Raw genomic sequence first — 17,795 nt, 5'->3', positions numbered from 1 at the left:
TTCCGCAGCCTTGGGTCCAGGCTTGGCCCCAGCAAGCTGCCCTGCCAGCCTCGGCTGTCTGGGGCCTCCCGCATTCCGAGCTCCCGCCCCCTCCCTCTCCGCCTCTCCTTTGGGCTCGCCCCCTCCCTTGTTCCCCTTCTCCTCCCCCACCAGCTGTCCCCTTTCCCCAAGCGGCGAGACAGCCGGAGCCTGGGAAGAGGCAGCCTCGGGCCGGAGGGGGCGTGGTGGGGACGGGGAGGAGGGGCGGGGGGTGAGGGGATAAGGAGGCCCGGCGGCCCGCGCCCCTAGCCACTGCTTGCCCGCCCCAGAGCTTGGTGCCGCCGCTGTCGCCGTCGCTGCGCCCTGCCCGCTTGCTCGCTTCCCCTTGTCCAGGGGGAAAGGTCAGCAGCGTCCTGGAGCCTCCGTGTCACTCCCCGACAGCCATGAACTGCAGCGAGAGCCAACGGCTGCGAACCCTGTTGAGCCGCCTGCTGCTCGAGCTGCACCATCGGGGTAACGCCAGCGGCCTGGGCGCCGGCCCTGGCCCGAGCATGGGCATGGGGGTCGTGCCTGATCCTTTCGTGGGCCGCGAGGTGACCAGCGCCAAGGGCGACGACGCCTATCTCTACATCCTGCTCATCATGATTTTCTATGCCTGCCTGGCTGGAGGCCTCATCCTGGCCTACACCCGCTCCCGAAAGCTCGTCGAGGCCAAGGATGAACCATCTCAGGCCTGCGCCGAGCACGAATGGGCTCCGGGAGGCATCCCGGCCGCGGATGCTGAGACTGCCACCGGACCCCCGCCCGAAGGCCGCCTCCAGCTCGCCCCAGAGGCACTGCCTGCCCTCGCCCAGGGCGCTGAGCGGGTCTAGAATCACAGCCTCAGCTCCCTCGCTCGCTCGCGCCCTCCTCATCTCTGCTTATCCCTGGGCGCGGCTCTTGTCCTCTCCTCCCCTTGCAGGGCTCACCTCACCTGAGGCCCAGATAAGAGGTCAGGAGACCTTGTCTGGAAGGCTCTGGAAGGAGAAGCATCGCCTTACTCCCTCCTGGCTAGTTTCTCCCTCCTCCCGCTGCCCTCCATACCCACCCTGCACCTCCAACTGCACTAAACTGCCTCTGCTTTCTTGTCTTCAAACAGCCCTGACACCATGCTCCAGCCCTCTGGGAACTGAATCCAACACGTCCAACACTTGGCATTGAATCGAAGCAATGAGGTCTATCAAAACTCTGGGCCGTCTAACTGGCAGCTGCTCCAGGGACTGCTCACTCTGCAGAGCCAATGGGCTTGCCATCACTGCCAGGCCGGCTGCAGCAGCTTCAGCTTCCTGTTGCCTTAGGGACAGAGACAAAGAAAATGAAGAGACCTCAGACATCTTTTCCCTCCCTCTCTCTTTCAGCAATGAGCTAGCTGGACACTAGGATCAGTCTGGGGGATAGAGTGGACTTTATGGAGACTGAAGGGGGAGGGGATAAATGGGATGGGACAGATCTATGACACCAACTGTATGGTTTTCTTGCCTCTCCAGTTTTCATCCCAAAGGTAACTTGACTGAATTTTAGTAGCTTTGCCATCTGCAGCTGGGTGCATCACCCCAGTACTTCCAGATTCCTCCCTTGTAATGACTCAGTTGTTATTGCAGTGTCTGCTTCATTCACGGACCATGAGGCTCAGATGTCCCCTGTTCTGTAACCCTGGGGAATGTCAGAGGCAGGAAATAAAAGTTGTTTAAACAATAACCTAAGACTCTTCTCTCAAAGATCCCAGCCTAGAGAACCATTACTATATAGAGAATGAATCTTCTTTTGCTTTTGGAAATGACCCTTGGATTGGGAGGTGGGTTGTTGTTATATAAACCATGTATGTGTTCAGGAACAATAGGTGTGATTGTGGGTGAAGAACAGTTTTAAGTGAGGTGTAGTAGATACTGCCTGTTATTGAAGTTATGCAGGAGGCTGAGGCAGGAGTATTGCTTGAGCCTAGGAGTTTGAGACTAGCTTGGACAACATAGTGAAAATAGGTTCACAGTGTCTGTTCATATGGTTAAAGGGTTTTTTTTTTTTCAAATGTTTCAAAAACTATTCCTGCTTTATTACCTCTTCCTCTTTTTTTGTCTTAATTCAGAAGCACTTTCAAATATGACAGTGCTTAATAAGGGTTTCTCACTTTCCCTCCCTTTTGCAATGGTTAAGCATGCACTTAAAAAATCCTAAGTGCATCGCTATTAGCTATTATCAGAATTAATTTTTAGAAGCCACTTTAATAACTCTCTCAAAAGGTGGCTTATTTGAAGAAAGCCACCACATAGTATAAATCTTAAGTCAAAGGAAGATGCTTGGTCTAAGCAATGCTGGGCAAAGTTAGAATTGTATGTTTATTTATTTATACCACTTATCTCAAGAAGGTTGTCAGAAATTTGCCTGCTTAGGGTTGAAATGCATATACCTGATGATGACTTTGGCTTTCATCAAACACATATGAAGTTGTTCCCTAGCGCTGAGCCAATTTGTTTAAATACAGCTGGCTTATCAGTAATAGGAGGACAAAGATATTATGGGTCATTTAAATGCATTGATAATATACAAACCTCATTCATGGCATTGGATTTGACTTTCCAGCCCATCTGGTGTTTTACAGGAGCTATTAATAAGTTAAATGAGCTTACTTTCTTTCCCAGGATTCAATCTTTGAAGCTATACTGGCATTGCCCCATTGGCTCCTCGCCAGTGCTAGTTCCAGCCCTAAGGTCACTCCTTCTCCTTGAAGGTGGGGGCCAGAGATTGGGCAGCTGTCCAAGACAATGACAGGAAGAGAGGAGATGGTGTGAGTCATCTCAGCCAGGCAGGGAGGTCTGAGGGGGATGTGGAGGGAGGGTACGATATACAGCAATGCTGAAGAGGAATGGTGGGGGGCAGTTCCCAGACTGTGTTTTAGGTACAACAATGTTGTTCATTTCTCTGGTATAACTGGGGCACAAGGTTATTTTGATAATAAAACATAATCACTGCTTTAAGTGTTGAAACTGTAAACATATTTGTAAAATTTTTCCATAGAAATTTGAAAGAATCTATTGCCAAAAATAAAAGAAGCTGAGAGTAGTTGGCACAATGCCCATAAATAAGCATTAATGTGCTAACTGTGAGAAGCAAATCCCATGGTGAAACGTTCCTGCTTTTAAGAACATTTTAACCTTTTTATGATGACTTAGGGCACCCACTGAGAACATATAACCAGGGTAGCTTTGAGAATCGTCCCAGTGAGAGAAATGGACTGACCTGGGAGAGAACAATTTGCTTTACTACCCAACCACTTTCTTCAAACACTTTCATAGTTGCAACTGAATCCCAGACAATCAAGTTTCCCAGAAGTTTAGACACTCAACTTTCTACCAGCCAGTGGGGACATCATCAGCATTGAAGTGATCATATTGTGATCAGCAAAAGATAGAAGAAAAAATTAGTGCTTGGCCAACCCTCAGTTTCAATAATGTATTCCCAAATAGCATGAGCTGTTAGCCTTTTTCGTAATGTGATTTAAAAGATGGTAAATTTTCTAGTAAATTAGAGTGATTCTTTTTCACCCCACCTAGCAGTCTATTTCTCCCCTCTGCATATACAGATCCTGTTTCCATTCAGATTCAGATCTTTGCTCTATAATAATAATGAAGCAGAGGATCCACACTACCTTATTTAATAACTTGAGGCTTTCAACAAAAAGGGGCTAGGAGATGTTTTGGTTCCAGTGTCTGGAAGTGCTTGTCAATGGTACAAAAATAAATGGAAGCTTTTTTCCCATCACAGACATATTTCTATGTTGTCGACTTTTCTAGAGTGAAATAAATGGGGTCTCTCATTTTTCTCTAATTAGCATCTCTTCTCCTTTTCAACTTGCCATTGCTTTTATAAACCCAAGATCTGCACAAAATTTGTGTCAACAAAGAGAAAAGGGTCTGGGCTGCTTTCCAAAGAGTCTTGCCTGGAGGCTAAAGTAAATGCATTGTGACGTCACAAAGAGAGCATAGGACCAAGACTCAGGCAACTGAGTTTCAGCTTTGGCTTAGACAATTAGAGGGTTTTGTTTCTGAGTGAGGTGCTTAACCTCGCCAGGCTCCAGTCTCCATAGTTATGGGGATTTGAGGATCAGGTGAAATCAGAAATGGGAAAGGTCTGGGAGAAGTATAGCAACTATATATAGTTGCCATACTACACACACACACACACACACACACACACACACACACAATTCAATTTATATGTTTTCCTTTTCCTTCACTGGGGGAGTGCCCTTGGGCAGTTCGCTGGGGAAGTGAATGGAAGAGAAAATTCTCTGCTATGTAGAGTCTACTTTTATTGCTCAAAGAAAATGATTGCTAATATTGTATATGACCACCAGCTCCCAGATTTCTCAGCCAAGCTCCTCAATTCTCAGAATCTTGATTGACCAGGAAACTGTGCCTAAATGTTTTACCATCTGTTATGGTTTAGACATAAGGTGCTCATGTGTGAGACAATGCAAGAGGGCTTAGAGGTGAATGATTGGGTTAGAAAGCCCTAACCTAATCAGTGCATTAATCCTCTGATAGTGATTAACTGAGTGGTAACTGTAGGCAGTTAGGTGTGTCTGGAGGAGGTAGGGGTGTGCCTTTGGGGTACAATTTTTTTCTGTGGTGAAGGGAGTTCTCTCTCTCTCTCTCTCTCTCTCTCTCTCTCTCTCTCCCTCCCTCCCTCCCTCCCTCCCTCCCTCTCTCCCTCCCTCCCTCTCTCCCTCCCTCTCTCTCCTTTCTAGTGTGATGTCATGAGCCACTTTCCTCTGTCACACTCTTCTATTATGAAGTTCTGCCTTATCTCAAGTCCAGAGCAATGACACCAGCTGCCTATGGATTGAGACCTTTGAAACCATGAGTGCCAAATAAGTTTTTTTTTTCCCCTCTAAAAGTGTTCTTGTAAGGTCTTTTGGTTGCAGCAGTGAAAAAGCTGACTAAAACACCATTCCACTCTTTTCCCTTTTCCTACAGGCAAATGGTGCTTTTAAAAATTAATTATGACAGGCTGGGCATGGTGGTGGTGTGTACCTATAATCTCAGCTCCTTAGAAAGCTTTGAAGAGGGAGGATGGCTTGAGCCAAGGACTTTAAGGCCAGCCTTGGTAACATGGTGAGATTCTCATTTTAAAAACCGATGATAGTGGGGCTGGGGCTAGGGTTCAGTAGTAGCGCACTTGCCTGGCATGTGAGGTACTCGGTTTGATTCTCCGCACCACATATAAATAAATAAAGTAAAGGTGCATCAACAACTACAAAAAAATATTTTAAAAAACTGATGATAGTAATACTTTATTTACAGAGCTTCACCAGTACTGTAGTCTTGACTTTTGAAGACAAAGGTCCTGAGGAATTGTCAGAAGGCATAAGAGAAAAGAATAAAGGGTAAGAATCAGGAGCTGTGGGCTTTGTGAAGAAAGGAGGAAGAAGAAAATTTTAGACAGGGTCTCACTCTATTGCTGATCCTCAAACTTGTGATCCTCCTGGTGTATGCCATCATGCCTGACAACATCTTTTTAAAAGTTTCAGTTAAGTAATGTTAAGTACATTCACATTGTTGTGCCACAGTGCCCTTTTATGTCAGAGGAAAAGAGAAAAATTACTTTATATAGAAGTGATAGAGTTTAATCGCTACCTCAGATGACTCCCGTATGTTAAGTAGATGACTTGAAACAACATAAAGTTGAAACTCAAGGAAAGAATCTTCTATTTGTGGGTTGCCATGGACTCTGGAAAGAGAAATATCTTAAAATGTTTACAAATGTTGGGTAGGGTACTAAGGAGGAAGGGATGTACTTCCCACAACTTCTCAAGTCACATTCTGCTTTTATTGACAGATGCTCTTGGAAACCTGGGGAGGACTAGGGTGGCCATGAATGACTAAATGTCAGTCATTTGAACTTACCAAATTTCTACATACCTGACCCTCAAGATGTCCATTCATGGGCTGGGGATGTGGCTCAAGCGGTGGCACGTTCACCTGGCATGCCTGCGGCCTGGGTTCGATCCTCAGCACCACGTACAGACAAGGATGTTGTGTCCGCTGAAAACTGGAAAATAAATATTAAAAAAATTCTCTCTAACTCTCTCTTTAAAAAAATAAAATAAAAATAAAGAACTGTGATAAACTTTTTTTTTTAAAGATGTCCATTCATGGAAATACCCCAGGTCTCTGAGAGGACAGAGGGTCTCCATTTGATTCTTTTTAGGATCTAGATGTGATCTAGTAGGGGTTGCAGCTCCAAAAAGCCTGGCAAGAGAAATAATGGAGATAAGCAACCTGCTAATTTTGTCTCACCTGTCATGGGGCCCCTGTTCTAGGAGTACTGTGGTTTATGTAATTTGTATTTATCTCATTTTCCTCCTTCCCATTCTAAGCTTTCCCCTGCCCAGTCCCAGTACTCCCAGTCCCAGTACTCCAAAACAGTTCCACTCTGCTGCCAGGATCTAATCATCTTATTCCTTTACATCTAATCTGAAATTCATCCCCAGCAATGATATAAGAAAAGTATCTCTTTTTTCTTATTTTAATTAATTACTCCTTCACATGAAATATTCTGTATCTCAGGAGTCTTCTTATGCCTAACTTCCACTAATTATCTTGTTTTTTTTTTTCAACAGCACATTAAAGTAGGTATTCATTTTCTCCTTTTCCAGATGAAGAAATAAGGTTAGAGAGATTCATTGTCTTGCTCAGGGTCACCTAGTTAGTATCTAATCACAGAAAAATATTTGACTTCAAGTCTTTGGCCTCTGAAAAATGGGCTCTTGTCACATTTTATTATTTTATATTTATATTTATTTATTTTATATTTATTATTTTATTCTGAGCCCACTGGTAAAGACTAGTTAAATCAGTAAGGTAAGATTTTACTGCATCATCTTCTTTTTAAAACATAGTTATGTATTGGCACTTGGAATCTTATTTATTTTTGTGGTACTGAGGATTGAACTCAGGGGTGTTCTACCACTGAATTACATCCCCAGCCCTTTTTATTTTTAATGTTTAGGCAGGGTCTCACTAAATTGCCCAATCTGGCCTTGAACTTGCAATCCTCCTGCCTCAGCCTTCAAAGTTGCTGGGATCACACTGACTGTCAGAAACCTAGAATCTGAGTTTTTTCCCCTGCTAGGAGAGGATGACCAGACTCTGAACTCGGACACTGATGTGTATTCATTGTTGAGGAATGTATCTTTATTTATCTATTTATTCATTTATTTATTTGTTTATTTACTTACTTAACTTACTTGCAGTGCTGGGGATTTGAGCAGAACCCAGGGCTTTGAGCATCCAAGGCAAGCACTCTACCAGCTGAGCTATACCCCCAGCCCAAGGAATGTATCTTTTTTTTTAATATATTTTTTTTATTTTTTTAGTTTTCAGTAGACACAATATCTTTGTTTTTGTTTGTACGTGGTGCTGAGGATCAAACCCGGGCCGCACGCATGCCAGGCAAGCGCGCTACCACTTGAGCCACATCCCCAGCCCGGAATGTATCTTTAATGTTAGTTTTCAGACTTGTGGGTGAGGAAGAGATATGAAGAGATTTTTGTCCTAGGAAATTTGAATCCAATATGAGTAAGACTAGCTGTGGCAGTCACATCATTTCTGTAACTTCTTCAGGGACATAAATTTGATTGTTTTCTTTAGTCCCACTGCTTCTGGGGAAGTTCAGAGGACTGCAACCTTCAGCCATCTCAGAGGGCATCTGCATTTCTGTGAGTTTCCTAGGGTGAGGGATGGGATGAGATGGGGTGTGCATGGGAGTCATTGGATCAGGCAGAAAGGAAGAGAAACCTTTTGCCTATTACCCATTCTACCAAAAGCTACATTCACAAACAGGACCCGTGAGGAATGGCTGAGAAGAATAAAAAGAGAAATAGGATGATGGGTGTTCCAGGATTGTGAGGTGGAATTCTCATCATTTTCCTGCCCTCTAAGTCTGTACCAAGCCAAGACCATAACCAAATGACAAGCTCTACCTGGAGGTGCCTGCTTTGGAGTTGGCTGGGTTATCTTCATCCTTTGTCCCAAATAACTGGCACTGTCCCTTGCAAGTTTGGGTTTTTCCTCTAGCAAATCCAGGGTCATGGTCAGTTCAAGAGACCCTGCACTTTGACTTCCTTCATCACCCATTAAAGTGGAACATAGGGCATAGGCTCTAGCACCACACTGCCTGGGTCCAAATCTATAGTCTGTCTTTCACTAGCTAGGTGACATCAAGGAAGTTACTTAACCTTCTTTAAGCCTTTCCCCATCTGTTAAATGGATGTAATAAGTCTCCCTAGGATTGTTGTAAAGATTGAATATTTAATATAGTACGTGACGCAGAGAAAGGGTTTGATAATAATAGGTGGCATCTTATACTTCCTTCTCAATTTCTAATCCCTCCACCACTTACCCTCTATTCTCCAGGGCCATCAGCCTTTCTCTGGCTCCATTTTCCTTATTCCAGTCAGCATACAAAGTATGTCAGTCTTTCCCACCTTAAAAATAACTCTCTTGCCTTTCTTTTCTCTGTAGCTATTATCTCATTCCTCTTCTCCTCTTTTGAGTAAAACTCCCCAAATGAATGGATCTACATTCTGGCTGTTCACCTTCCAATTCTGCCTCAATCCACTGCAATAGGATTTTCATCTCCAATGACACAGCTTCGACATGGCTACCAATGACTTGTATGTTGCCAAGTCTAATGCTTGTTTGCAGGTCTTCGTTTTCTGTGACTCCTTAGCAGCATTTAATGGAGTGAATCACTTCATCATTGATGCTTTTTTCCAGTGTCTGTCTCTTTATTCATCAGTTCTTTTTCTTCTGAGTCTCATTTGCTGGGTTCTCCTCATCTCTGCCTCTTGCTGTTGAACTATATACATGGTTCCACCCTGGAACCTCTTCTCATCTCCATTTTACTCTTAAGATCCTTGGTCATGTCGACTAGTCCCAATACACTAAATGTCTTTACAACAATGACTATAAATATCTTTACAACAATGACTTCCAAATTAATATATTCTGTCTATGAATACCCTACTCTGAGCTCCAGACAATCATGTCTGACTGTGTCCTTGATATCTCTACTTGGGTATCTGAATCTGTTTCAAAGTTGACATGTCCAAATCAGTTTTGGAGAAACTTCTCCCAAAACTTTGAAAGATCAAACAGTCTTTCACATCTGGAGGCTAGTCCTCACTCTTATTAGAATCTGGTCTTTTTTTCACAGGTAGACCATGCTATTCTCATTTTGGACATAAACAATTTCACAGAACACTGATGTCACACAAGTCTAAAGACAAAACAAAACATGTCTCTGGGACCATGATGTAGTGAGACAAAACAAGACCATTTTACAATGTTATCAAAGGGAAACGAGTTATTGTGAAACTCCCAAAATACCAAACACCCTCCTTTGTTCTAGCCTTCCCTTCTAAATTATATGTACTAAGATACTCACTTATAAAATTGCCCTCACTTCCTGACAGCATACATTTTTGTAAATACTACTACTGTGAACCATCCAGTTGATCGTGCAAAAACAGTAGTAAAACTAATTCTGCATTTCCTCTCATCCTCCCACATCCAATCTAGGAGCCAAACCCTTTCTGCTCAACCTCCAAAAGGAATTCTGCATATGACCACTTTTCATTGATCTCTGCTTATACCACTATAGTCTATAACTCTTTAATTTCTTATCTGCACTAGCATAACACTACCTATTTTTTTGTTTTGTTTTGTTTTGACTTGACCATTTCCCCTTTACACAAAAGCAGAGCAAAATTAAAGCTTAAAGTAGATCATGACCCTTCTCTACTTAGGACCTCTATTTCATTATCCATACAGTTAGAATGCAATCCCAACTCCTTACCATGTCTTTAAGGCCTCGCATGTTCTGACTCTTGCCAATTTCTCTAAGCATCATCTTCTGATATAGTAGTTCCCCCTTATCCATGGTTTTTCTTTCCATAGTCCCAGTGCTAGTAGTAAAATATGAATTGAACATATAAAAGGGAAAATTCCAGAAATAGACAATTCATAAGTTTTAAATTGTTCACTGCTCTGAGTAGAATAATGAAATTTTATGCCATTCCACTTTGTCCAACCTAGGATATGAATTATCCCTTTGTCCAAAGTATCCATACTGTATACATTACCTGCCCATTGGTCACTTAGTAGCTGTCTCACTTATCACCTTGCTTATGAGATTGAACATCATGGTATCACAGTGCTTATGTTCAAGTAATGCTTATAGCCCCAGGTACAAGAGTAGTGGTGCTGGCATATGAGATAAACCAAAGATAAGCCACAAACTTTTCCCTTTGAATGAAAAGGTGACAATTCACAACTTATTAAGGAAAAAAATTATGCTAAGGTTGCTAAGATCTATGGTAAGAATAAATCTTTTATCCATGAGATTGTAAAAAAGAAGATTTAAACATGCATGTTAGTATTGCATACCACAAACTGTAAAAGTTACAGCCACAGTGTATGATAATTACTTAGTTAAGTACTAAGATGGAAAAGGAAATTGACCATGGTGGTGTGTGCCTGGAATCCCTTCTATTTGGGAGGCTGAGAGAGGAGAATTTTTTTTGGACAAGGGATTGAACACAGGGGAACTTAACCACTAAGTCACATCCACAGCCCTTTTTTCATATTTTATTTAGAAACAGGGTCTCACTGAGTTGCTTAGGGCTAATTTGCTGAGGCTGGCTTTGAACTCATGATCCTCTGTCTCAGCCTCCCCAGCCATTAGGATTATAGGTGTGCACCACTATGCAGCAGCAGGAGGATCTCTTGAGCCAGGGAATTCAAGACCATCCTGGGCAAAATAATGAGATCCTATCTCAAAAAAAAAAAAAAAAAAAAAAATATATATATATATATATATATATATATATATATGGAAAAAACATTAAATTTGGGTATATATGTATAGGACAAAACATATTGTGTATTTATGTGTTTGGGCGTATTCATATTTCAGTACTATTTGTGGTTTCAGGCATCCTCTGAAGGTCTTAGAACATGTCCCTCACAGATAAGGAGGCCTACCTTACTCTTTCCCTTTAGCTTGTTAAACGCAAGTTACAGCAGTTCCTTGAATACATCAAGCTATTACCTGCCTCAAAGCCTGTACACATTCTGTTTCTTCTGCTTGGAATATTCTTCCCTTCTATCTTTTTATGGCTGTTTTCTTCGCATCATTCAGGTGTCAGCTCAAATGCCACTTCCTCAGAGGTCTTTTTTGATTATCTTATCTATAGCTACTCCTTTCTGTTGTCTCCACCCAATCCTCTACCTGATTGTCCTATATTTACTTTATATCAGGTATCACTATCTAGATTATATTTATTTACTCACTTGTTTGTGAGTGTCTCTCATGTAGGCTACAAGTTTCATGAAAGCAGGGACTTTTTCAGGTCAGTTAAAATATATTTATCTTGTATATATTTTTTGAGGTATAATTGACATTAAAAAGTGCACAATTTTTTTTTTGTTGTTGTTCTGGGGATTGAACCCAGAGGTGCTCTACCACTGAACTACATTTCTAGCCCTTTTTTCCTCTTTTTTTTTTCAAAGTTTGAGACAGGGTCTCCTTAAATTGCTGAAGCTTGACTCAAACTTGTGATCCCTGTGAGTTCAAAGCCAGCCTCAGCAACTTAGCAAGGTCCTAAGCAACACAGCGAGACCCTGTCTCAAAATACAAATTAAAAAAGTCTGAGGATGTAGCTCAGTGGTTGAGCACCTCTGGGTTCAATGCCTAGAACCAAAAAAGAAAAGAAAAAAAAAACTGTGATCCTTCTGCCTCTGTCTTTTTAGTAGCTGGGATTGCAGGTACGCTACAACGTATCCCACAAAAAATGCACACATTTTTTTTTTTTTGGTACTGGGGATTGAAACCAGGAATAATTTACCACTGAGCTACATCCCCAGCCATTATTCTTTTGTATTTTAAGGCAGAGTTTCACTAAATTTGGTCTCACTAAATTGCTATGTCTGGCTTTGATCTTGCAATCCTCCTCCCTCAACCTCCCAAGTCACTGGGGTTATGGTGAATGCCAACATGCTAAGAGGTGTGCACCCATTTAAAGTACATGATTTGATGGGTCTTTTTAACACACATATATACCTTTAAAACCATCACCAAAAACAAAATAACAAAACTATCCATCACGCTCAAATTTCCTTGTGATTCTTTGTGCCTCCCTCCTGATGGCTAATCAATAATCTGTTTTTTGTTGCTATAAATTAATCTGCATTTTCTACACTTTAGTACAAACATGATTGTGCCATATATACTTCTTTCAGTCCACATATTGATTTTGAGATTCATCTGTAATGTTGCATATATTGATAGTTCATTTCTTCTTACTGTTGCAGGGATGTATCATAAGTTTGCTTATCACCCCCCTGTTAAAGAATATCTGGGTTATTTCCAGTTTTTCACAGTGATGAATAACACTTCTGCAAGTATTTTCATGGAAGCCTTTGTGCAGACAAATGTCCAATGTAGGAATTTTGTGTATATAGATCTTGTATCCATCCTAGGTACTTGAATAATATTTATAACATATGTAGTAGCTAAATATCTGTTGTAGGAATAAAGGAGTTTCCTTTTTAACATAGGTCCATGAACAGTTAGTTGTCCCACCTCTGCACACTATCAAATACTTAACTCCCCTACCTTTTGTTCCATTACTGCCTTTCTAATCGGCAGCCCTGAGTGACCCCTTGAAGGTGGCTGTTTCCACTCTTGGCTCATTGGAGAAACTCTGCTCATCGGGTTCCCTGCCAATGCTGCTCTCAACCCTGAGCTGGCCCCTCTGGCTGTTCAACAATCCGTTCATTCCTCGCTTGCTGACTCCCTATCACATTCCCTACAGCAGCTGCTCCAAACTTCCTGCCCTCTCCTCAAGCCCCCTGCCCCAACCCTCCTGCTCATTCTCAGGAGATGACTTCACCTCCTTCATTACTGAGAAGATTGAGACCAACTGACAGGAGCTTCTTTGGCTTCCATCTGAGCCATCTCCATGCAGCCATCTCAAATGCTTCTGGCTCTCAGGAAGATGTGCTGCTTCACCTTGCCAAGGTTAAGCTCTCTCTGATCCTAGCCCCAACTTTAATGATATTAATAACAACAACGGCAAAAAAGAAAATGTACTTAGCCCTTGATACAGGCTGCACAGTGGAATGAACATTGAGAAAACAACTCTGGATTTAATTGAAAAAACTTTGTCATTAACATGTATTATTTATTTTCTCCTGAGCTTAAAAATCATGTTTAACAAAACTATTGCAAAAACATAAATACAGTTGTTCCTCTATATCTGTGCATTCCATATCTGCAGATTCAACAAATCATGGATGAAAAATACTTGAAAAAAATCCTTACATCTTTACTGAACACAGACAGACCTGTTCCTTGACATTATTCCTTAAACACCATAGTGTAACAGCTGTTTACATACCATTTATATTTTATTAGATATCATTAGTAATCTAAAGATGACTGTAAGTATATGAAAGGATTTGTGTAGGTGATATGCAAATATCACACTATTATTTTTTAATAAACCACTTGAGCATCTTCAGATTTTGGTATTCATAGAGTTCCTAGAACCAATCCCTTGAGGAATGAAAGGGCCCCTGTAGTACCATGTCTCACTTCCTTCCTTCATCCTGGTGTCTGCTTAAATGCCACCACTTCAGAGTGTACTAACAACTGTCTGCATATTTAATCTAATTCAGTATTCACAACAAGATGATAGAGTAGTGTTTTTTCACTGATAAGGAGACCGAGGACCAAAGAGATTAAGTAACTTACTTAGATCATATAGCTAGTAAGTGGTAGAGCTAGGATTTGAGCTAAGATCTAAATCCAGAGCTCTCCCATTCTGTCTTCTAACTTTGTCCCCTCCTTTCTTTTTCCTTAAACTCAAAGAATTAGCTGAATTCTACTCCTTCATTCATGGCAAAGTATCATCCTTGGTGAAAATGTTAAATAATTATAATGCAAAGTGAAATAAAGGGAAGGAGAGACTCAGTAGGGGAAACATGAAGGATCTTGCCACACTAAGCACTTCGAACTTCATCCTGTAAGCAGTCATTCCCAAACTATAATAAGCACTCCTGGGTTGCTTGTGAATAGCCAGGTTTCTCGGATCTATTATATAAGTACCTCTAAAAACAGGCAAAAGGGAAAATATAGAAGACCCATTTAAAAGACTATGACAATATGCCAGAGAAGAGATGACGGTGGCATGGACTATGGTGGTGGCAAACAAGGTAGAGATATTTTTATTGTTGTAAAATACATATAACATAAAACTTCTCATTAGAATGACATAACTTTCCTGTATACATATATAAAAATGCCATGGTGAATCTCACCATCATGTACATACATAATACTTAGATCCTAATTAAAATAAGACATATTCCATGCTTGTATAAATATATCAAAATATATTCTATTGTCATGTATAACTAAACAGAACCAATACAAAAAGAATCATTTTAAAATATAAAATTCAGTGGCATTTAGTACATCCATGTGATATGCAATCATCACTTCCAAAACATTTGGAGAATTGCAAAAGGTAGAACTGGCAGAGCTCTGTGACCAACAGAAAACGGATAGTGAGCAAGAGGGAAGGGTCAAACTCATTAGGTCTCAATAGCATGTGGACTGGGATAGTGGTGATGTCTAACCAAGATGAGTAAATAAAAAGTGAGATCTGTTGTGCTCTTTTGCCCATTTATTGATTGGGTCATTTTTTTGGTGTTAAGTCAACAAATATATAAAAAAATGTTCAACATCTCTAGCAATCAGAGGAATGCAAATTAAAAGCACCTTGAGATTTCATCTCACTCCAGTCAGAATGGCAATCATCAAGAACACAAATAATAATAAATGTTGGTGAGGATATGGGGGGAAGTATACCCATACATTGTTGGTGGGACTGCAAATTGGTACAACCACTCTGGAAAGCGGTATAGAGATTCTCAAAAACCTAGGAATGGAACCACCATTTGACCCAGCTATCTCATTCCTCGGGCTATATCCAAAATATTTTAAATCAGCATACTACAGTGATGAAGTCTCATCAATATTTATAGAAGCACAATTCACAATAGCTAAGCTATGGAGCTAATCCAAGTGCCTCTCAACAGATGAATGGATTAAAAAAATGTGGCATATAAACACAATGGAATATCACTCAGCCATAAAGAATAATGATTTTATGTCATTTGCTGGTAAATGGATGGACCTGAAAACTATTATGCTAAGATAAATAAGCCAGTCCCCCAAAACAAAACAGGTTGAATATTTTCTCTGATTTGCAGAAGGTATTCAAAAATAAGTGGAGGGATTTAAAAAATAGAAGAAGGATCAATGGAGTACACCAAGGAGGTTGAGGGAGAGAGAGAAGGGATGGGATAAGAAAAGAACAGTACAATGAATCTGACCTAACTTTCCTATGCACACATATGAATATACCATAATGAATCTCACTATCATGTATATTCATAAGACACTGATTAAAAAAACTATAAGAAAATAGCAGAAAGACCAGTAGAATAGAGGGAAGGAACAAGAGGGAGGAAGGAGGGGAGGAGAAGTGGAAGTACTGGGGGCTGAATTAGAACAAATTATATTCCATGCTTTTATAATTATGTCAAAATGAATCCTAGTGTTATGCATAAATAAAAAGAACAAATAAAAAGGAAAAAAAATAAAAATAATAATGTGCAATGAAATATAAAGCATGATGAGGTCAATTCTTTCCAATTGAAGCCTAAAGGAAAGAAGTAAACAAAAATAGAAACAAAAAACAGAGAGTTCACATACGTGGCCTCAAATATTTTAGTTTTTATGATCATCATAATTCCAAATGCTACAGATGGAGAAGAGACAGACAGCTTCCCAGGATCTGTGGTCAGTCAGCCCTGCAGCTCAAGACTCACCCTTCCAACTCAAGACTGCAGGCTCCTTCCTAGACAGCACTGGAATTTGTATTAATTAATTTTAAATTTTCAGACCTAACAAACCATAGGATTATAGACACCCCATTGCTTCTTCAGATGCTTACTCATTAAATATCTATGCTATAATTGTATAATTACCATGATATACAGCCCCCTTCTTATTTACCTTCTAATAGTTCTGAATGTTTTCTTTCTTTGATTATAAATCTCCTGAAGATCCTTATTGCAATAAACATCTTTTTTTGCTTTGAAACAAAAAAGTGGGATCTTTCAGGAGTAGGAATGAAAGAAACGAATATGTGCTGCAGTCTGGCTGGGCACAAAATAACCGGGCCACCACACACCTTGTAGATTCAAACAGCAACTCTTTATTCTCCAACTCTCACCGGCACTCTACATGCACGTTCTGGGGAAAATCCTCACCTCCACCGGGCTCTGCATCTCAAATACCCTCTGAATCCTGGGAGAACTCAATGGGAACTCAAGGAGCGGGCGCCTGAGACAGCAGGATACACCCTATTCCCAGCAGGATCCACCTTAAACCCGGATCCACCCTAAACCCAGATCGCCCTAATCCCTGAGCAAGGTCACCTTTCATGCAATGTCACTGCAAATGACCTGGGTCCAAGGCAAGCCCATTTCCACAATGGAGAGTCCTCCCTCTAAGCAACATTGGGTAGGCTGACAAGGAAATTGCCATGCGTCATTCCTACTTGCCTATGGCTCTCAGCAAATATGGTGATATTTTAGAGACCTGCAGAAGGAAATAACAAGCAACCGATTGGAGGGAACCTAGAATATGGGTGAAAGTTAGGGCCTGGACAATATAATAAGAAACACTTCTATGAGGCTTACCATTTGTTAGACACTGGTTCATGTACTCTATATAAACAACCTCAAAGAATCCTCATGGTACAGATGAGCAAACAGAAGCATAGAGAAACTTGCCAAAGTAACTAGCATGTGACAGAGGGGGTACTTTAGTCAGTGCTCAAAGACATCATGCTATTCTTCCTCTCACTGAAGCCTTTCCATCTTAAATCTAGGAGAGTGGAGGCAAGACACAGGGCAGAGCCTTAAGGAAAATCCTATCTATGGGAGGAGAAAAGCATCAGACGAATACATTGACTGAGACAGAGGATGGTTGAGGAAGGGAATCGGAAAGTGGGAAAGTTGCTGGGATCCAAAAAGAGGGGACTTTCTAGGAAAGGAGTATGTGATCCCAGAGATGTGTTGCAACTGAAAGCTGAGAAAGGGATATTTCATTTGTTGGTCCTGTTACTGGTCATTTCCCCAGATGGCTGGTTATCAGGGGACAGAAAAAGTCAGAGGGAAAGGGTTAAGGAGTGAGTTGGTGGTAGGGTCAGAAAGCAGCTAGTGTGGACTCTTTGTAAAGTGCTGGAAATCAAGTGACTGATAAACTTTTGAAAGGAAGCAGCATAGTGTCTTGGGTCATGCAGACAGATAAAACTTCCTGTTCTGACACTTGCTCAGTGACCTTGAGTTAATGATGTAACTCTTTGGAGTCTCAGTCTCCAGATGCTAATAGCAAGGCTCTTGTTTTTCTCAAAGGATTGGCTGTTAGATGATAAATGTCAAATGTCCCCTGAGGGAGTTGGCATATAATTATCAATTGTAATTAGTTGCTCAATAAACACCAATGAATGTGGTTCAGTGATTGATCATGAGTATCTACCTAGGAAACTTGCAAACCCAATCTCTTCCGATTCATTGAGAGCAGTGATGATTACACTGGAGTGGCCAACTGCTGTCAATAAGAAAAATCTTCTTAAG

At 41.1% G+C, this 17,795-nt stretch overlaps 1 protein-coding gene across 1 annotated transcript; it reads left to right on the top strand.

Moving 5' to 3' along the window:
- Positions 1-299: 299 nt before the first annotated feature.
- Positions 300-1,122, top strand: KCNE5 (potassium voltage-gated channel subfamily E regulatory subunit 5). Its single transcript, XM_081278299.1, has one exon. It carries the CDS (start codon positions 423-425, stop codon positions 849-851), a length of 429 nt encoding a protein of 142 aa, XP_081134425.1. The 5' UTR covers positions 300-422; the 3' UTR covers positions 852-1,122.
- The last annotated feature ends 16,673 nt before the right edge of the window (positions 1,123-17,795 follow it).

Source organism: Spermophilus citellus (genome assembly GCF_964194105.1).
Source record: "Spermophilus citellus genome assembly, chromosome: X".
In the NCBI taxonomy this organism is placed as follows: Eukaryota; Metazoa; Chordata; class Mammalia; order Rodentia; family Sciuridae; genus Spermophilus; species Spermophilus citellus.
Note: the sequence above shows the minus strand (reverse complement) of the source record. Positions and strands in the feature narration are given on the sequence as shown.